We start from the raw sequence: 21,549 nt of genomic DNA on the forward strand, positions 1-21,549 counted from the left end.
AAGATGAACCCCCGGCCGAAACCTTAGAGGCGCGGGTCGGCCTGCAGAAGAATCGAGTGGAGCCTGGTGAGCTGCTCATTCAAGTTCCCCTCCAAAAAAATTCTTCCGAGCTAACCGTGCAGGTCGGCTCCGGCCTTGACGCTCGCGAGAGGGATCGCCTCATCAACTTCCTGCGGGACAACGCGGACGTCTTCGCTTGGTCGCCAGCAGACATGCCGGGGATAGATCCAGAGGTCGCGGTCCACCAACTCCAGGTGAAGCCTTGTAAGCCTGTGCGACAGAAGAAGCGTAACACCGCCCCAGAGCGGCAGCAGGCGGTAGCTGAGGAAGTTGATAAGCTCCTCAAGGCTGGCTTCATCCGGGAAATATCCTATCCGGAGTGGCTCGCCAACGTGGTCCTTGTCAAAAAGGCTAGCGGGAAATGGCACATGTGCGTGGACTACACCGACCTGAACAAGGCCTGCCCAAAGGACAGCTTCCCGCTCCCTAGCATCGACCGGCTCGTGGACTCCACCTCGGGGCACGAGCTGCTGACATTTATGGACGCCTTTTTCGGGTACAATCAAATCCGGATGGCACCAGAGGATGAGGAGAAGACTGCCTTCATCACTGATGGGGGCACTTACTGTTACAAGGTGATGCCCTTCGGCTTAAAAAATGCTGGAGCGACTTATCAAAGGCTGGTCAGTCGGATCTTCAAAGATCAGATAGGCCGAAACATGGAGGTTTATGTGGATGATATGCTAGTAAAAAGCAAAGTGGCGCAAGACCATGTGACCGACCTCAGCGAAATATTCTCCATACTCCGGAGGTACCAAATGAAGCTCAACCCGGCCAAATGCGCGTTCGGAGTCACCTCGGGCAAGTTCCTTGGCTTCGTGATCTCTCAGCGGGGAATCGAGGCCAATCCCGAGAAGATTCGAGCGCTTCAGGAGATGACGCCACCGAGGACGGTGAAGGAAGTGCAGCGGCTTACGGGCCGGGTCGCAGCCCTCGGAAGATTCGTCTCCCGATCGGCCGAGCGCTGCCTCCCGTTCTTTGCGACCCTCAGGAAGCCCAAAGACTTCCTATGGTCGGCCCAATGTCAGCAAGCCTTTGAGGAGCTCAAACATCTCCTCGCCTCTCCTCCCTTGCTCACAAAGCCTCACCAGGGCGAGCTCCTCTACTTGTACCTAGTTGTTTCTCCTGTAGCAGTAAGCTCGGTCCTGGTCCGGGAGGAGAGCAAGCTCTAGAAGCCGGTTTATTATACAAGCCGGGTCTTGAGGGGTGCTGAGACCCGATATTCCAAGCTGGAAAAGACCGCTTACGCCCTGGTCGTCTTAGCTCGAAGGCTCCGGCCGTACTTTCAAGCCCACACTATAGCCGTACTAACCGACCAACCGGTGAAGCAGATCCTGCAGCGATCAGATCGCGTCGGTCGAACCACAAAGTGGGCCATCGAGCTTGGGGAGTTCGACATCGAGTACCGACCCAGGCCAGCGATTAAGGCGCAAACGCTCGCCGACTTCATAGTCGAGTGCACAGTGCCAGACAAGCCCGAAGCCAGGCCAGCTACAGACGAGCAGACCCCGAGCCCGATCTGGACTTTACATGTCGATGGCTCCTCGAACTCGGGGGGTAGCGGAGCAGGCCTCGTGCTCACAAGTCCAGATGGAGTGATCGCCGAGCAGGCCTTGCGCTTCGAATTTTTCACCTCCAACAATGTAGCAGAGTACGAAGCACTTGTCGCCGGGCTCAAGTTGGCCAGGGAGCTGGGTGTGAAAGACCTAAGGGCCTTCAGCGACTCCCAGTTGGTCGTGAACCAAATCTTGGGTGATTTTGAGGCCAGAGAGCCCACTATGCAAGAATACTTCCGGAAGGTGCGGGACCTCACCTCGGCTCTGAACTCCTTCCACATCCAACACATCGCTAGAACGGAAAACTCCAGAGCAGATCAACTCTCAAAGCTGGCGTCTTCCCGCATGAGCGAACTCCCGAAGGCAGCGGCCTTGGAGTATCTCCAAAGACCCAGCACGGAGGAGCCTGAGTCGACCCTTTGCATCGAAGCTGAACCAAGCTGGACGGACGAGCTCATCAGCTACTTGCGGGATGATGTCCTCCTCAGCGACGAACGAGAAGCTCGCCGAGTCAAGCGCTTGGCCACCCGGTATATATGGTACGAAGGTAATCTCTATCGAAGGTCCTTCACCTCCCCCCTCCTCAGGTGCCTCCGCCCGTCCGAGGCGGATTATGCAATGCGCGAAGTCCACGAAGGGATTTGTGGAAGCCATCTGGGGGGACGAGCACTAGCGCACAAGATTCTGCGCCAAGGATATTACTGGCCTACACTCCAGAAGGACACCCTGGACTTCGTCCAGAAGTGCGACTGGTGCCAGAGGAACGCCAGCATCCAACGACGACCCTCGGCCCTACTGACCTCAATCAGTTCCCCCTGGCCATTCGCCCAGTGGGGGATTGACATCCTGGGACCATTCCCTTTGGCGTCTGGACAAAGAAAATTTATCGTTGTCGCCATTGACTATTTCACGAAGTGGGTGGAGGCTGAGCCGCTTGCCCGAATCACCGAGCAGAAGATGCGGGACTTCGTCTGGAAGTCGATCATTTGCAGGTTCGGGCTCCCCCGCATCCTCATATCAGATAATGGCCGCCAATTCGACAACGCCCGCTTCAGGGAGTCTGCTCCGAACTCGGCATCGACCACCGTTTCACCTCGGTCGCGCATCCGCAGACAAATGAAAAAACCGAGGTAACAAATCGAACAATCTTGCAGGGGCTCAAGGCCAGGCTCGACCGGTCCAAAGGACAATGGGTCGAAGACCTATACAACGTCCTCTGGGCTTACCGGACCACGTTCCGGGTGCCCACCGGCGAAACTCCCTTCAATCTGACGTACGGGATGGAAGCCGTCATCCCCCTAGAGGTCGGGCTCCCTTCTTCAAGGGTAGAGCATTTTGATAACAGCTCCAGCTCCTTGTAACTCAGGAATAATCTCGACTTGGTCGAAGAAGTAAGAGAGGCCGCCCGAGTTCGCATGGCAAAATACCAGCAAAGGACGGTGCAGTACTATAACGCCAGAGTCAAGATCAAATCCTTTAAAGAGGGGGACCTCGTCCTCAGAAGGGCGGAGGCCTCCCAACCGACCGAGCAGGGGAAGCTGGCCCCGAACTGGGAAGGACCCTACCGGATCGCACGTGTCCAGCGACCCGGAGCTTACAAGCTAAAATCTCTTGATGGGACTCCCATCCCTCGGAGTTGGAGCTCCGAAAATCTTCGGGTGTATTACCAATGATGTCCCGAAGGATCCCCCCACATCGATTGTCAAGTTGAGACTTATTTACAATTATCTAACTATGATAAATTTCTCCTGGTGTCTGCATGCTCCCAGATGGCCCGGCCCAGTTCGTGTATACGACCCTGCTCGGATGCAAATAGAACCGAGCGAGGCCGGACCGCCACAAAAACTCGGAACGCCGATATCTCCATTTTGCACGATCTCCATCAGGTATCGAGCTCGGCTCGATCTCCATCAGGCATCGAGCTCGGCTCGATCTCCATCAGGCATCGAGCTCGGCTCGATCTCCATTACCTATCGTGCTCGGCACGATCTCCATCGACTATCGAGCTCGGCTCGATCTCCATCAGGCATCGAGCTCGGCTCGATCTCCATTACCTATCGTGCTCGGCACGATCTCCATCGACTATCGAGCTCGGCTCGATCTCCATCAGGCATCGAGCTCGGCTCGATCTCCATTACCTATCGTGCTCGGCACGATCTCCATCGACCATCGAGCTCGGCTCGATCTCCATCAGGCATCGAGCTCGGCTCGATCTCCATTACCTATCGTGCTCGGCACGATCTCCATCGACCATCGAGCTCGGCTCGATCTCCATCAGGTATCGAGCTCGGCTCGATCTCCATCAGCATCGAGCTCGGCTCGATCTCCATCGACCACCGAGCTCGGCACGATCTCCACCGACCATCGAGCTCGGCTCGATCTCCATTACCTATCGTGCTCGGCACGATCTCCATCGGCCATCGTGCTCGGCACGATCCCCCACAGCCGTTATGCTCGGCCTATCCTCGCCGGCTCAAGTGATCCAGGCATCCTGAACCTGGCGCTAGAGTGGCTGCTCCGTGTGCAAGCTCGAAAGTGACGACCTCGTGCCTTGGACTAAGCTCGGAGCCGTTCTCCATGGACCAATTCGCAGCACGGGGCATATAGCCCCGAAAAGGTACGCCCCAATAGCGTTCGCCTTGTTCGATATGCATGCTCCGTTCATTCTTGTATCCTTGAACACCTCGATTGGTAGCGGGGTCCTCAGCCAAAAGTCAAACGCGTCTACTTAAACCTTAGCTCGGTTTCGCGGCCGCTCGGTAAAGTTCGGTCCCGAGCTCGAGGCTCGGTGGTCAGAGCAAGACGCTCCCTAAGGCTCCGAGCCCTACGATCGTGGAATATCTAAGCTCAGGAGCTCGGCAAGTCCGAGTCCGACCTAAAATGCCTTGGTGGTTTGAACGAACATTTGAGAAGTCAAAAAAAAGGGGGGTTGGGAAAAAGCGCATTCATTGGAAAAAGCCCAAAGGCTAAAGTACAAAATTGGGGGTCGGCCGTGCGACAAGCGCGGACCGGCCCCGAGTTACAAAAAAAAAAAAAAAATTATTATTAGTTAGAGCGCGGCGTCTTCGGCCGGAATCTCCCCGGGCTCGATCTCAGCGCCCTCGGCCTCGACCCTCTCGGCGGTAGCTTCGGGCTCGCCGACCTCATCGCCTTCGGGCGCAGTCTCGGGGACTGAAGACGTTGCCTCTCCCCCAGGGACCTCCAAGGCCGCCTCGGCCGACTCCCCCTCGAGGCCCTCGACCCCGGCTCCGGGCTGAAGCTGGTCGAGATCAAAGTCGGGACAGAGCCGGCGTAGTTAGTTGCGGAAGTCCGTGAACCCCTGAACGAGGCCATTCACGGCTTCCTCCTCGAGCAGCTCCCGGAACTCCTCCGACTCTCGGAAGACCTGAACCGCCCGCCTCTGGGCCTCTTCCTCCTGGGCTCCAAGCTGAGCCTGAAGCTCCTTGATCTTGAGCTCCACTTCCTTTATTGTCTGCTCACGCGTGGTGAGCAAGGACCGCGCCTCGGCCAGACGAGCCTCGGCCCCCCGCAACTCTGACCTGGCCAGAGAGTGGGTAGCCTTCTCCTCGTCCAGCACCATCGTCAGGAGCTTGGCCTCGTCTTCCGCAGCGCCCACCCTAAGCAAGAGCTCCTTTTTATGGAGCTCGAGCTCTGCCGCTTTCTTGTCGGCCTCCTCCGCCCTCTTCTCGGCCGCCTCCCGTGCCTGCGAGTTCCGACGGGCCCGATCTCGGTAGTCTGCGACGAGAGCGATCAAGGTCTCGGTCTCGTGGAGGTGCTGCAAACAAAATAAAAGTTAAAAAAAAAAGAGAGAGAAAAGAGAAGGAAAAGTTGTGCGAAGAAAATACTAGACTTACCCGAACAGCGGAGAAGCGGGCCGAGTCCAAGAACTGATTCTGGCTCATGGCCTGAATCCTCGCTCTGTCGGCCGGAAGGACTACGGCGCGGAAAAGTTGACGCGCCGTTTCGATGTTTTCGAGGGCTGAGTCGTCCTCGAACAGTGTCCACTCGACGACGTAAGATCGCCGCTCTTGGTCTCCCGCCGGGTCGGAAAGGCTCGCACCCGCCACCTCTGGTCTCGCATCCCTTTGGCTGCTCTTCGACTCGGACCCCGGGCCCTCGGATCGAACAGGAACCCGATCAGGAGCCCGGGGGATGGGCGCCATACACGGGAGCGCCAGGGTCGCCTCACCCGAGCCTCCGGGCTCGGAGCTCGAACATCCCCCCTTGGCGACCTCGGGAGGGTCGACTTGGGGAGCGACCTTCACCTTCTTTTTGGGCTCGAGCGGCTCCCCTCCAAGCTCGGCCGCCCTCTTCCTGTACCGAGCGTACATGACTTCGCTTTTGGTAACCATCTTCGCGACGTCTGCAAAAAAAAAAAAAGAGAAAGAGAAAAAACTGAGGGATCCGAAGTATCAAAAGACAAAAAAATAAAGGCTTTCTACTCTTGCCCTTACCATGAGGACGCGCCGAGCTTAGGCCCACGTTCATCAAAGCGTCCTCGCTTATGAGGCCGTTTAGGAGAATTCCGTCCCCGAGACCGCGAATGAAGTCGAGGGCTTCTTGCTCGCGCGTGGAGAGCCTGGGGATTTTATTAGCGGCCCTGAGTCGGCACGGCCTCCACCTGGGGTCGAACCCCCACGTCCGCTCAGAGGCCAGAAAGAAAAACTTTTTCTTCCAGTTGTGAATGGACGAGGGAGCACCGTGGAAGAGCGGCCGACCCGCCCGGAGGGCGACGTAGAGCCACTCCCCGTCTCCCGGGTTCGACTTTAACACGAAAAGCCGCCGGAAGACATTGACCGATGTCAGGATCCCATGCGCCAAGCACAGCGATAGGAATCCGACGATCGTCCTCCACGCATTCGGAGCGAGCTGCCCCGGGACCAACTGGTACTCCGCGAGCAGCTGGTTCAAGAATCCGTGGAGAGGGAACCGTAGGCCGGCCCAGAGTGCCTCACGATACACTCCGATCCGGCCTTCCGGAGGGTTCGATACTCGATCCTCCGGTCCGGCGGGTTCCAAGCGGAACCCCCGCCGAGGAAAAAACCATTCCTCGACTATCCCGACCTCGACCTCAGTCATGGTGGACCCAAAATCATTTGGACCGGACCCCATTAGGAAGGAAAAGAAGAGGAGGAAAGACTGAGCAAACAAAGGACCTGTCGGAAGTTCGCCGGAGAACGATTATTTCGGACTGGGAGGAAAACAGGAAGAAAGCAGGAAGAAAGACTTAGAGAAACGTGTATATATAGCCCCTTCCGACGAACCAGATTTGCGGAGCAGAGCGCTGCTCCCCGTTCAGATCATGACGCGCGTCCGCCTGAAAATTAAAGAGCCGCACTCAATCCGAACCGACGTCTCGAACGCAGAAACGTCTCATCAGGTCGTGCGGTCTCATTATGAGTCCACAACGCGAGGACGCCTTGAAAGGCGGAAGGGTGCCTTGATAAAACGTTTCCGGGAAGAGAAGTCGTCGCCTATTTAAAGCGCCTTGAAGCGCGCGATAATTCAAAATTTTCTTAAACATATTTCTACTTCCCGCGCTCGAACTCCCGAGCAGCTCGAGCTCGAAAGTCGGGGGGTAGTGTTAAGGGAAAAACCGCTATGGCTAGGCGACCAGGAGCCGGCCGAGCGCATTTCTCCGACCAGGAGCCAACCGGGCGCATTCCTCCGACCAGGAGCCGGCCGAGCGGACCCCTGGGCGGGGCCCGACCCAGCAACACTTGGCCAACCCAAGGATGCCCGAACCATATCCTAAGGCCACATCCTCCCACAGCTTAGTTGGGAGATTACGTGTTGACTTCTCCAACAACCGATGTATACGAGTCGTGCAGACTTCCAGGTTACTCAACAATTAAAACGCATAGCATTCACAGGCCCTCAGCTTACTCAACAATTAAGGCGTATGGCTTCCATCGCCTACGGACGTCTAGCCTTTCACGGCAAACTCACGCGCCCATAAATGACGGCATGACTCCATGATTGACTTAGGCTCCGGCCTAACCTCCTGCGATGATGACATTGACTTACATGATCGAGCATTAAAAGACTGATCGTACGGCAAACTCTATCACATCACAGGTGGACTGGCTCCCTCCTATAAGAGAAGCACTTCTCCACTGAAGGGGGGGTCCCCGCTCTCTCTCTCGAACTCTGACTCTCCCTCGCTCATTCCATTTTTCTCCACATATTCCCCCTGTGCTGACTTAGGCATCGGAGGGCCGGTGCCGGAGAGCCCGGCCACCGGCTTCTTGCAGGTCTCCAGGAAGACGCCGCCCGCCGGCGAACCGCCACTCCCTACTTAGGCGGCGGAGCCTCCCCCTTCCGGCCGACGGTCGCCCCCGGGTCCAATTTCCAGCAACACTTCCTATTCCAAAATTTATTTGTATTACCGAACAAAGTAATAACAAAAGTCGAGAATGTTCCGTTCTGGTTTCAGGCTCTAAACTCTCCCACAGAAAAAAAGACATGAAACTTTTCGAAGCAACCAAGGTCTCTGCAATTCCTTTTAAAAATACTCTGGGGTTTATATTCCTGTTCAAGCAAGCATCCAGTCAAAAGATCCTGCAACAGAACTAAGCCATGCATCACAAATCTATTGAACACCCTGCGAACAGATCAGTTTGGATTAATAAGAGCAAATAGAAGTAGAAATAAATACCAAAGAGTAAGGGAAGCTCTTTCCAGTGTGACCGTGAAACAACTAAGATGAACTAGAAATAAGTGGTAATGCCAACAGCAAGCTAGCTTTCACAGCATCACCACCATGCGGCTGATCTGACCTAAAAATTAATAAGACCAGGTCAACTGCCTGAGAGCTACCCTCCGTTGCAAGATAGTACAGGTGTCTAATTAGTATACACAATTTTATGCAGGCCCCATCAAAAGAGTGTCATTAACAAGTATCTCACGCAGGCTCCACCTGAAAATGCAAAATGTTAGGCATTGAGGTCTGCTTTAATTATGAAAAGCCACATCAGAGCTGCTTCAGTTCCATGTTCAGCCACTACAATCCTAATGCAAGCTATATGTCATGGCAGCAGCCCTTTTTAGAGACATAATAGGTTACTTTGAATGGCTAACAAACACAAGACATTTAAAAAAGAAGGTGCATAATTTTCTGAGACCAGCCTTCAAGTCAATCATCATTCTTATGTAAGGAAGTTTGCTTGGTCTCTGAGTGCAACCTGCCCTTTTTTTCTTGCTGAAAGAGGCTCATGCTTGTTTTTGTAACCATCATGCTTAACGACTCGATGAAGCTATCCACGCAAACATAAGTGTGATTTCGCAATTTCCAAATGAACCAGAAAGCTTGCATGAACTTGATGCCATCAGTTCATATACAGCTTGCATGAAACTGATTCCACCATTTACACCACCTAATTCTCTTTGGGAAAATTTGAATACAAGTCTTCGTAAAATATCATATGGACTGATTATAAACACTGATCTAACCAGCTATACTGAAGTCTTGCTTCTTTGTTGCCTTCTGAGTGCCCATATCTTCCTAAGCTAATGGATCTCTAGTGTGGACACCAGTACCAGATCGCCCGTCACTCGACTCTACAGTCGCCGCATGAGGATGGTTCAGCCAGTTTCATTGTAGTTGGAGTAATTTTATTTTATTTGGGCTTATTAGGGTATTTTGTTATTTGATAGCCTGTAGGGCTTATTTTGGTATTTTGTTATCTTTGAGGATCTTTGTGAGATTAATTTTTTTTTGGGGTCTTTTTACATTTTCTGAGTTTTATAAATATATTGGATCGTACATCGTTTAGGGTATGCTATGAATAAAATTTTTGATTCCCCTTCTTTTTAACCTTGGTGTCAAACCTTGGGCTAAGGCTAGGTGCGAAGCCTAGATCTTCTCTCCTCCCTCCTCTTTCTTTTCTTACCCTGCTGTCAAGCGTCAGCATTGGTATCGGAGCCTTCTTTTGGGCCACTGTGAGCCGTGGGATTCAAGCTTCACGCGGGGGAAAACAACACCAACAAAAAAAAAAAAAGAAATCCTTCCTTCCTGTGGACAACCCCTGTTCCTCCCCCCCATCCCCTCGTCTGACGCCCCAATGCCATCACGTGGTTCGCCGCCGAGAGCTTCAACCGCGCGCCCCACAATCTGACGAAGGAGACCTCCCCAAGCTCCAGCCAACCGTGACTGTGCCCGAGCAAGGAGGACGCGCTCGGCCCCGGCCGCATCCTTATCGCCACTGCCCGTGGCCGGATCCGGAAGAGGAGCACCGCTGACCCTCTCCGCTGCGCCCCACGCACTGATTGCCGCGGAAGTCGGCGTAACCATCAGCAACAACCTACGAAGGAGAAGACCTAGCGGGTATGTAGCGGGTTAGCGAAGCAGGTCGCACCCGTTAACCCGAATCCACTCGATTAAAAAAAAAAAAAGAAAAAAGTGCATGTGACGCACGTGACGGACCCGTAACGGGTTATCAGAGCGGGTCGTGCCCGATAACCTGAATCCTATTGGATCCGAGCTAAAAAAAAGAGAACTCATTGTTCATCTTCTTCCTCTGCGGTCGTCCGCAGCACCGCTCTGCCTTTGCCGCGATCGCCTCCGCCTTCACCGCTCCGTCATCGCCGCTTCTACCTCCGCTGCTCCGCACTCGCCGCTTCACGCCCTCGCATTCGCTCGCTGCCCCGAGCCTTATTGCCACCCCCACAACCCTCTCTCTTTCTTCCCCCACACTCCGCTTCCTCCCTTCCTCACCGCTCTCCGCTTCTTCCCCATTGCCGCCCGAGCCCCACTACCCCTCCTTCCCATCTCTTTGACACCAGAAAGTCGGCACCCCACACCCAGCGCTGCACCCCCTTCTTCACACCAAAACCCTCACTCCGCCCCACCATCCTTGTCCCAACCAGGCCAGGGCCACCCCCAACCACCCCTTCTCCCTCCTTCGGCCAATCTCCCACAATTGCCACCCCTCTCCCTCCCTCTTTCAGCTCCTCAAGGGTTTCGGCATTGAAACCCTTGTCATCAGGCCACACGGTACTGATCCCCCCCTTTCGACACCCCCCCCCAACCCAGGTTCCTTCTCACGGGCCCAAGTTATCAGGCCCGCGCTATTACGACCTAATCCACCCTCTTCCCCCTTCTTCAATTCAAGGGCCCAACAAGTCCTTTCTTACACAGGCCCACACCACCCCCTCCTTTTGGGTCCACAACCCATCAGGCCTCCCGCCCCACCACCTAATTTGGGGCCCAGTAGGCCCATCAGGCCCTTTTCACACCGGCCCACACAGCACCCTGTTCCCCCTTTAGTTTACAGGCCAATCAGACCACACAAGTAGCTGAGACCAGGCCCGCCGAATTGCAGTGATCGGATCCGATTTGACCAAGCCTACCGAGTTGCAATGATCAAACCCGATTTGGAGCCATTTGACAAGCCTACTTGTTGCGACCGCATCTCTGATCGTCGCCCCAGCCCAAGTTAGGTTTCTTCTCTTGTTGGAAAATCTATTTGTTCGTTTAAGTTCAGCATCGATGAACTTTTGTGTGCTCTATTGACTTAGCTTACCATGAATTTAACACATACACCCAAATAACTTAAGAAACCCTTGCAGTGGCCCAACTTTACCATTAATTGTAGGGCTGCCTAAACTTTGGAAGTCCTTCGAGGCTCTGTGATACCCTGCAACACACAGAACACTGGCACTACTTGACTACAATTACTTGCTTGCACTTATTACGTGATCCTCTAGTTGATTTCATTTGTTACGGATTAGGTTTTCGTTTATATTGAGCATATACATTGCACTTTAGGCATCATTTTCATGCATTAGGTCTGTCTAGGAACCACCATTGTCTTCGTATTGTAAGGCTACGCACAACTTTGCACACTCATTATATGCACTTTCATAGTGGCCGTGTTGTCTCCTAGTTCAAATCCCAACTTGCCATGGATCTCAATATTGAAGCCTTACTAAGAGCTGTCCAAGACTTGACCACAGTATCCACTCAGATCAACGCCCGATTAGACTCCGTTGAGGCCTTCCTTCAGAGGATTATGGGATCCAAAGAAAGTAGTGCCTCCCATTTGGAGGGCCCAGAGGTCGAAGATGAAACATAAGACCATCTAGAATCGGCCCAATAGGGCCACCTCGATGCTAGTCCTTTCCCAGGCCATCCTCAAGCCTACCCGCGTCACAGAGGACCAGGTCCAGTCCATAATGTTGATAGGGATTATCGCCACAATATAGAACACAGAGAGTCTTGTGTCCATGATGAGGAGTGTGATAAAGGACCTGATATCCTAGCGTGCATCCGTACTACACCTATATCATTTGCACTTCCAAAGAGAGAGTCTAACCAATCCACCATGAGTGTAGTCAGATGTGCCCTCACACACCCAAAAGAATTGATGACTGGTGAAGAACCTCGATGTTCCATACTTATATTAAATGCAGGAAGAAAGATTGTAAGGTCATCATTGAGAGCGGAAGTTGCATTAATGTGATATCCTCCAACATCGTCTCCCACTTAGGTTTAACTTCTGTTCCCATACCACAACCCTATAAGGTTTCTTAGATTGACACATCTTTTATTAACAGCAAAGAGAGATGTCTTGTGCCCATTCACATCCTTTTTTACAAACACACCATATGGTGTGACGTAATCCCAATGGACGTGGGACACCTAATTTTGGGGAGACCCCAGTTATTCGACCTTGTTACCATCTACGGTCAATTCAACTCTTGTTCCTTCGTGTTCAAGGGCAAAAAGTTTAAACTCAATCCTTTGCGGCCCAAGGCACCTAACAAGAACAAGAAGAGTGAAGTTGTAATAACCCCAAAATATTTTTTTATATAAAAGGGATAGAATAGTCCTTTAAAATTGATATAAGGGGTAAAATTAGAAGGAATCAAAAGTTAATGGCATAATGGTAGATATGTTGAAGTGTTAGGGGTAAAATGGGAATTTAATAATATTAAATAAAGGATGAATAGTGCCTTGACGTGATTTAATTGGAGGGTTTGAGCTGGCTTTTGGAATGAAACCGAGAGACAGAGAGGGGAGTCTCAGGCGTGAAACAGAGAGGAAAGAAAGAAAGAAAAAGAGAAGAAGAAGAAGAAGAAAGAAGAAGAGGAAGGGGATTTGAGGAGGAAAGAAATTTCGGTTGCGCTGCCAGCTGAAGGAAAAAGTGTAGATCTCCTTCTCCTCTACGCAAGGACCTTGATTTCCAAAAAGAAAAAGGGTAAATATCCATCTCTATCTAGTCTTTTGATGATATTAGGCTATATAAAGGGTGGATGTAGTCTAGAGGGGTCGGATAAGGATTGTAGAGGTGGTTAAAAGAGGAAGAATCGGATTTCGACAAATTTTTCCGGCACTACGGAAAAACTGTGTCGAAGTCCCAACTTCGGCGAATTATTTTGGGGGCCAAATAGCCTCCGATAGTGATGCATGTTACCTTTTTGGAATCCCCTATGAGTGTAGAATGTTAGGTAAAAATTTCATCAAATTTGGAGTCCTGAAAGTGGATCAAAACTGGGATGAAGTAACCGGCTGTCGGTCCGGATTACTGTTCATCCGGGTGGAAAATAAGGGATTTCATGCTATAATAGAGTATTAAGCCTAGATCAAGCTAAAAGGGACCTTGTACTCATGCAAGGAAATCTCTGGTATACATAAATGATGAGTTAATTAATAGAAAAAAAAAAAGAAAGAAAAAAAATGATTTAGGGAATCGGGGAGTTGAATCAATTAAAGTTCCCTATATTATAATTGACACGTAGATTATAGCCCTTGATACAGGACTAAATGTATTGTAAATGCATGTCACAGTTGGGCAAGAAGCTAGGGAACAAGAGGAAGAAGTTCCCCACTGCCAGCTGTAGATTTTTGGAGGCGTATCAGGGCTGTGCCAGATTGACAGGTGAGTGGGAGTTTGTACTTTGCACCATGAGCACATTCCTTATTCATTTTCATGAATATTGCCAAGTGTGACTTGATTCCACCTGAGCTTATTGATTAATTGTTGTAATAGATTCCTCTATAATCTTGATTCTCTATGCTTGATTATTCTGTACATGCATTTGAGGGAACATTGAGAGGAATTACGAGGGGTTGATGAGTAATCAAATTGATTCCGAATTGTGAAATGATTTCTTTTGTAAATTGATTTCATTTCCTCTATTTCAAAGACTTGTGAGTGGTAGCTTTGATTATACTCCTTTATGAGTAATTAAATTGGATCTGAATTGTGAAATAACTTCTTTTGTAAATTGATTTCATTTCCTCTATTTCAAAGACTTGTAGAGCCCTTCTCATGGTATATTGAGTTGCATTGTACTCCCGTGATTCCTCACTCCCAACCCTAATGTTAGTTATAATTGGGTCGTGGCCGAGTGAGTGGTAGTCTTGATTATGCTCCTTTTTAGTAGAGTATTGGGAGGGTGCATTATGGCATTTATGCATGGCTTGGCAGTATCTGCAGGACACCTATAGTCGATGGGGTTGAACATCGGCCTTTGTGCACATAGTAGCCTTCTGGGTGGGCGGAGCCCAGTCCCTTCCTAGGGGGGACACGGCCCTAGGCGTAGGATCGGCCGGTCCTACGACTTATATTCTGCTTGCCGCCGGCATAGTAAGACCCCGCGAGGTGCAGTATGGCTTTCCGCGGATGTAGAATTCCCGCGAGGTGCCGTTTAGTATGTAGATGTGAGATGGATTTCTGTTCTGGATACTGGCCAACATTTACATGATTAGTGTGGTGTCTTATCCTGCATATGCATGTGACAGTACGGAGTTGTTGCTGGTTCGCCTGGGGCGTAAAACCCACCTTCCGACAGCTGTCTAGCATTTACATTATCGATATGGTGTATTATCCTGCATATGCATGTGACAGTAAGGACTTGTTGCTGGTTCGCCTGGGGCGTAAAACCCACCTCCCGACAGCTGTCTAGTGATGATTTCAGCATATTGACACCTGATTTGTATGTTCCAGCATTATGATCTGTTGAGCATATTCATGAGTAGCATATATGTTTACTTGATTATTCCATATATGCTTCAGATGAGTTGATATTGATTGTGGTGATATTGATGATTTACTCTATATTCTCTATGTTGAGTTCATGTTCATGTTGTTATTGATCTTGAGATTTCATCTCGAGCCATGATTATATTCTGTCTCATGTGCATAGTACTCTCTACTCCACTCACTGAGTATTCATATACTCACTCCCCAGTTTGGTGTTTTTGATTGTAGGGCAGGTATTGTATAGAGAGGAGCAGGGTTAGAGATTGTCTGCTTGCTGTGCCGCTCCATAGTATAGTATAGTATAATCTAGATAGAGGTTTATACCTTTTGGTGTATTATAAACCTTCTGTTGTATATAGTGTATGGTTATAGTCATAGATCCTGTTGTGGATATGGGTTTGACCATGGATGGATTGGAGAGCAGGTATATATATATGGGCAGATCAGTTGTATGCCTGTGATGATACATGTATTGTCCAGGTTATATTGTGACAGATTATGTGATTGCTGCTCTGACAGGTAGTGTGTTGTATGTATTGAGATAATCCTGACAGGTCACTATAGGAAAGGTGATCATTTTGTGCATGCATCATGCCAAAATTTTCAGAATTTAATAATGATTGATAGGTAATAGGGTTCTACGTGGTGGCTGGTGGCCTTATGCCTACCCGCACCCTAGGACCGTCGCGACGGCCCGCCGGGAACGGGGCGAGGGTCATGACAAAGCTTGGTATCAGAGCAAAGGTTAAACAAAAGTCCTGTCAGAGCAATAGGGTGAGTCAGGATTAAGTATAGGATTATACTATGGAGCATAGGATTTTTTCTGTATGTTAATTTATGAGTCCTTTATAATTCAATAAAATATATTATGACTCAGTGTGTAATAACTGCCCTCTCTCTTGATTCTTTTAGAGACATATAAAGAATACCTCCAAGGAGAGGACCTGCTCGTCCTGGAAGGAGGATGGAGCTAGATATAGTATTGGATGCGGGTTCCGCACATGTCGAGCCCCAAAGAGAAAAATCTCCTCCTGCTGATAGACGGAGGGTTAATGATCAAGGAGAGGTAGGAAGTAGAGATGCATTGATCGAACAGTTACTGACGGAGAATCAGGCTCTGAGAGAGCAGATTGCTCGGGGGAAACCTCCTGCCCCGTCAGTAGTATCCATCTCACCTCCTGTACCTGTGCCAAGAAGTTTGGCCAGGCGGGCTCTAGATGATGAGGGGATTACTGTACAGGAATTTCTGAGGCTCAGAACCCCAGAGTTTAAGGGGGAAGAAAGTGAAGATCCTCAGAGATTTTTGGAGGAGACTGAAAAGATGATACGAAGACTGCCCTGTTCTGATGCAAGGGCAATAGAACTTGTAGGGCTCACAATGAAAGAAGATGCCTGGGGTTGGTACCAGAGACAAGTGGAGGACAGATTGTACAGTAGGAATCCTCCAACCTGGGAAGAGTTCAGGCAAGCAGTGATGGATGAGTTCTTGTCTCCGGCTGAGAGGGAGAATCGGGCTCTTCAGTTTGAGAGGCTGAAGCAGATGCCTGGAATGAGCGTATCTGAGTACGCTCGTGAGTTCACTAGATTGGGGAAGTATGCTCCTTACATCATCCCCACTGAAGCTGCCAGGATAGAAAGGTTCAGACGAGGTCTGATTTCCCCGCTTTATAATGCAGTACTGGCAGTAGAGGTCCTCACCTTGTCTAGGCTGATTGATAAAGCAAAACAGTGGGAGACCAGAAACAAAGAAGAAAGAGCTGAAAGAGAATAGAGAAAAATGAGTGTGGGGAAGGAGCAAAGCAGTAAAGATAGATCTGAGGGAGTAGATCTCTCGGAGGGCCCGACGGAGCAGTCTGTACGCTCAGCTCCACCTACCCCACGTAAGAGAAAATGGAGGGAAAGAGGTCAATCACAAGATACTTTTCTACCATCAGTACCTCGTCCTCCAGTCACTATAGCCAGAACTGAATCTGGGTTCCAATCATGGCCAGTGTGTGGCATATGTAGGAAGCAGCACCCTGGCAGATGCAGAATGGGCCAGGGAGTGTGCTACAGATGTGGACAGCCGGGTCATTTTGCCAGAGAATGCCTGCAGGGTGCCACCCAGCAGTTTGTGCCTTTGGCATCCTACCCTTCTGTGCAGATGGACAGGCCTAGTAGTAGGGGGCCTGTAGGCAGAGGTAGAGGTCAGACACCGGCGTCACAGCAGAGTGCTGGACCATCTCAGCCATCAGCTCCAGTAGGCAGAGGGCAAGGAAGGGTGTTCACGGTAAATCCATAAGAGGCACGGGCATTAAATGTAGCTGTGATAGGTATGCTCCTCATTGATAAGATTAAAGCTAGAGTGTTGTTTGATTGTGGAGCTATTCATTCATTTGTGTCTCCTTATTTTGCTAAAAAGTTAGCTAAGGATAAGATATTAATGCATATCCCCTTAGCTATTAGTACACCTGTAGGGGATAGTATAGAAGCGAAGTATATATATCCTAGCTATGTGGTAGGGATAGAAGGTAAAACACTCCTAATTTATTTGATTCCCAATACCACACCGAGCAGAATATGAAGAGTAGATATACTCACCCCTTTGAGTAATCAGGTAATTTACTCTTTTAAATTCGAGGACGAATTTTATATAAGAGGGGAGGATGTAATAACCCCAAAATATTTTTTTATATAAAAGGGATAGAATAGTCCTTTAAAATTGATATAAGGGGTAAAATTGGAAGGAATCAAAAGTTAATGGCATAATGGTAGATATGTTGAAGTGTTAGGGGTAAAATGGAAATTTAATAATATTAAATAAAGGATGAATAGTGCCTTGACGTGATTTAATTGGAGGGTTTGAGCTGGCTTTTGGAATGAAACCGAGAGACAGAGAGGGGAGTCTCAGGCGTGAAACAGAGAGGAAAGAAAGAAAGAAAAAGAGAAGAAGAAGAAGAAGAAAGAAGAAGAGGAAGGGGATTCGAGGAGGAAAGAAATTTCGGTTGCGCTGCCAGCTGAAGGAAAAAGTGTAGATCTCCTTCTCCTCTACGCAAGGACCTCGATTTCCAAAAAGAAAAAGGGTAAATATCCATCTCTATCTAGTCTTTTGATGATATTAGGCTATACAAAGGGTGGATGTAGTCTAGAGGGGTCGGATAAGGATTGTAGAGGTGGTTAAAAGAGGAAGAATCGGATTTCGACAAATTTTTCCGGCACTACGGAAAAACTGTGTCGAAGTCCCAACTTCGACGAATTATTTTGGGGGCCAAACGGCCTCCGGTAGTGATGCATGTTACTTTTTGGAATCTCCTATGAGTGTAGAATGTTAGGTAAAAATTTCATCAAATTTGGAGTCCTGAAAGTGGATCAAAACCGGGATGAAGTAACCGGCTGTCGGTCCGGATTACTGTTCATCCGGGTGGAAAATAAGGGATTTCATGCTATAATAGAGTATTAAGCCTAGATCAAGCTAAAAGGGACCTTGTACTCATGCAAGGGAATCCCTGGTATACATAAATGATGAGTTAATTAATAAAAAAGAAAAAAAGAAAGAAAAGAAAAGATTTAGGGAACGGGGGAGTTGAATCAATTAAAGTTTCCTATATTATAATTGGCACGTAGATTATAGCCCTTGATACAGGACTAAATGTATTGTAAATGCATGTCACAGTTGGGCAAGAAGCTAGGGAACAAGAGGAAGAAGTTCTCCACTGCCAGCTGTAGATTTTTGGAGGCGTATCAGGGCTGTGCCAGATTGACAGGTGAGTGGGAGTTTGTACTTTGCACCATGAGCACATTTCTTATTCATTTTCATGAATATTGCCAAGTGTGACTTGATTCCACCTGAGCTTATTGATTAATTGTTGTAGTAGATTCCTCTATAATCTTGATTCTCTATGCTTGATTATTCTGTACATGCATTTGAGGGAACATTGAGAGGAATTACGAGGGATTGATGAGTAATCAAATTGATTCCGAATTGTGAAATGATTTCTTTTGTAAATTGATTTCATTTCCTCTATTTCAAAGACTTGTGAGTGGTAGCTTTGATTATACTCCTTTATGAGTAATTAAATTGGATCTGAATTGTGAAATGACTTCTTTTGTAAATTGATTTCATTTCCTCTATTTCAAAGACTTGTAGAGCCCTTCTCATGGTATATTGAGTTGCATTGTACTCCCGTGATTCCTCACTCCCAACCCTAATGTTAGTTATAATTGGGTCGTGGCCGAGTGAGTGGTAGTCTTGATTATGCTCCTTTTTAGTAGAGTATTGGGAGGGTGCATTATGGCATTTATGCATGGCTTGGCAGTATCTGCAGGACACCTATAGTCGATGGGGTTGAACATCGGCCTTTGTGCACATAGTAGCCTTCTGGATGGGCGGAGCCCAGTCCCTTCCTAGGGGGGACACGGCCCTAGGCGTAGGATCGGCCGGTCCTACGACTTATATTCTGCTTGCCGCCGGGCATAGTAAGACCCCGCGAGGTGCAGTATGGCTTTCCGCGGATGTAGAATTCCCGCGAGGTGCCGTTTAGTATGTAGATGTGAGATGGATTTCTGTTCTGGATACTGGCCGACATTTACATGATTAGTGTGGTGTCTTATCCTGCATATGCATGTGACAGTACGGAGTTGTTGCTGGTTCGCCTGGGGCGTAAAACCCACCTTCCAACAGCTGTCTAGCATTTATATTATCGATATGGTGTATTATCCTGCATATGCATGTGACAGTAAGGACTTGTTGCTGGTTCGCCTGGGGCGTAAAACCCACCTCCCGACAGCTGTCTAGTGATGATTTCAGCATATTGACACCTGATTTGTATGTTCCAGCATTATGATCTGTTGAGCATATTCATGAGTAGCATATATGTTTACTTGATTATTCCATATATGCTTCAGATGAGTTGATATTGATTGTGGTGATATTGATGATTTACTCTATATTCTCTATGTTGAGTTCATGTTCATGTTGTTATTGATCTTGAGATTTCATCTCGAGCCATGATTATATTCTGTCTCATGTGCATAGTACTCTCTACTCCACTCACTGAGTATTCATATACTCACTCCCCAGTTTGATATTTTTGATTGCAGGGCAGGTATTGTATAGAGAGGAGCAGGGTTAGAGATTGTCTGCTTGCTGTGCCGCTCCATAGTATAGTATAGTATAATCTAGATAGAGGTTTATACCTTTTGGTGTATTATAAACCTTCTGTTGTATATAGTGTATAGTTATAGTCATAGATCCTGTTGTGGATATGGGTTTGACCATGGATGGATTGGAGAGCAGGTATATATATATATGTGCAGATCAGTTGTATGCCTGTGATGATACATGTGTTGTCCAGGTTATATTGTGACAGATTATGTGATTGCTGCTCTGACAGGTAGTGTGTTGTATGTATTGAGATAATCCTGACAGGTCACTATAGGAAAGGTGATCATTTTGTGCATGCATCATGCCAAAATTTTCAGAATTTAATAATGATTGATAGGTAATAGGGTTCTACGTGGTGGCTGGTGGCCTTATGCCTACCCGCACCCTAGGACCGTTGCGACGGCCCGCCGGGAACGGGGCGGGGGTCGTGACAGAAGTGTCCAAGGACAAGGATCTCCACATCCTGAGTTTGAGAGGGAAATGATCAATGAATCTTCGATGTACGCTCTACTTGTCAAAGAAATTCACTTCCACAGTCAGAGCGAGTTAACCGCCGACGTCCTCTCTTTTCTTGAGGAGTTTCAAGAAGTGTTCTCGAAGACCTTCCGGATCCTTTGCTACCACTGTGTGACATTCAGCACGCTATCGATTTGGTTCCAGGTGCGACTCTCCCTAACTTGCCCCATTACCGAATGAATCCTTCTGCATATGCTGAACTACAACGACAGATCAATGAGCTCATTCGCAAAGGGTTTATTCGCGAGAGCTTAAGTCCTTGTGCTATACCCGCACTTCTCACCCCAAAGAAAAATGGCTCTTGGAGAATGTGTGTTGACGGTCGGGCCATCAACAGAATCACAGTCAAGTACTGTTTTTCCATTCCTCAACTTGATGATATGTTGGATATGATGGCAGACGCTACAATATTTTCCAAGATTGATTTGAAAAATGGCTACCATCATATCCAAATTCGCCTAGGGGATGAATGGAAAACTACTTTCAAGACCAAAGATGACCTATATGAATGGTTGATCATGCTTTTTGGCTTCTCGAATGCTTCTAGTACTTTTATGCCGGTGATGACTCAAGTACTGCGACCTTTCATGGACAAATTTTTAGTCATATACTTTTGATGACATCCTCATTTACAGCCAATCAAAGGAGCAACACCTGAATCATTTGCGACAGGTATACACAACCTTGAGGAATGAGAACCTATATGCCAACCTTAAGAAGTGTTCATCCTTCACTTCTCATGTCAACTTCTTGGGTTACATTGTTTCCTCGGAGGCTTGTCTGCTGACCCTGATAAAGTCACTGCAATAGTAGAGTGGCCTGAGCCTAAAACCTTCAGTGAGGTTTGCAATTTTCATGGGCTGGCTACTTTCTACCTTCATTTCATTAGGAAGTTTAGCACGCTTATGTCCCCAATCACTGATTGCCTCAAAAAATGCGACTTCTATTGGACTAGTGCCATTGCTAAAGCATTTAGCAATATCAAGAGGAAGATGACTGAGATGCCAGTTATGCGCCTGCCCGACTTTAGCAAGGCCTTTCAAGTGGAGTGTGATGCATCTGGCCTTGGTATAGGTGGCGTGCTCAGCCAAAAACGCCATCCCGTAGCATATTTTAGTGAAAAACTAAATGAGGCTAAGAAGAAATATTCCACCTATGACAAGAAATTCTATGTCGTAGTCCAGACCCTCCGGTATTGGCGCCATCGTCTGTTGCCCAATGAATCCGTCCTCTACTCTAATTATGAAGCTCTTCGTTACCTCAGTTCCCAAAAAAAACTGAACTC

General features: G+C 48.7%; 1 protein-coding gene, 1 long non-coding RNA gene and 1 pseudogene across 3 annotated transcripts in view; 1 reads left to right on the forward strand and 2 right to left on the reverse strand.

Annotated features, from left to right (window-relative positions):
- Positions 1-9,632, reverse strand: part of LOC149768607 (uncharacterized) — a 60,465-nt gene extending 50,833 nt beyond the window's left edge. Inside the window, exon 1 of the long non-coding RNA XR_016413145.1 lies at positions 7,976-9,632. This is a non-coding gene — a long non-coding RNA (uncharacterized LOC149768607). The remainder of the gene's footprint in view (positions 1-7,975) is intronic.
- The window catches only part of LOC103707381 (putative disease resistance protein RGA4), a 66,421-nt pseudogene that overhangs the window by 32,844 nt on the left and 12,028 nt on the right, over positions 1-21,549 (reverse strand). The gene's annotated exons all lie outside the window — the stretch shown is intronic.
- On the forward strand, positions 13,357-19,963 carry LOC149768608 (uncharacterized). The gene is made up of 2 exons (XM_089930655.1): positions 13,357-18,624; positions 18,732-19,963. Exon 1 carries the CDS (start codon positions 15,570-15,572, stop codon positions 16,374-16,376), a length of 807 nt encoding a protein of 268 aa, XP_089786781.1. The 5' UTR covers positions 13,357-15,569; the 3' UTR covers positions 16,377-18,624; positions 18,732-19,963.

The sequence above is a fragment of the Phoenix dactylifera genome, chromosome 1 (assembly GCF_051530095.1).
Source record: "Phoenix dactylifera cultivar Ajwa chromosome 1, Ajwa_hap1_PhDact_Kaust_v1.1, whole genome shotgun sequence".
NCBI lineage: Eukaryota > Viridiplantae > Streptophyta > Magnoliopsida > Arecales > Arecaceae > Phoenix > Phoenix dactylifera.

What these genes read in the sequence shown, in the direction of transcription:
- LOC149768608 (XM_089930655.1), top strand. Translation starts at nt 15,570, where the DNA reads ATGGAGCTAGATATAGTATTGGATGCGGGTTCCGCACATGTCGAGCCC.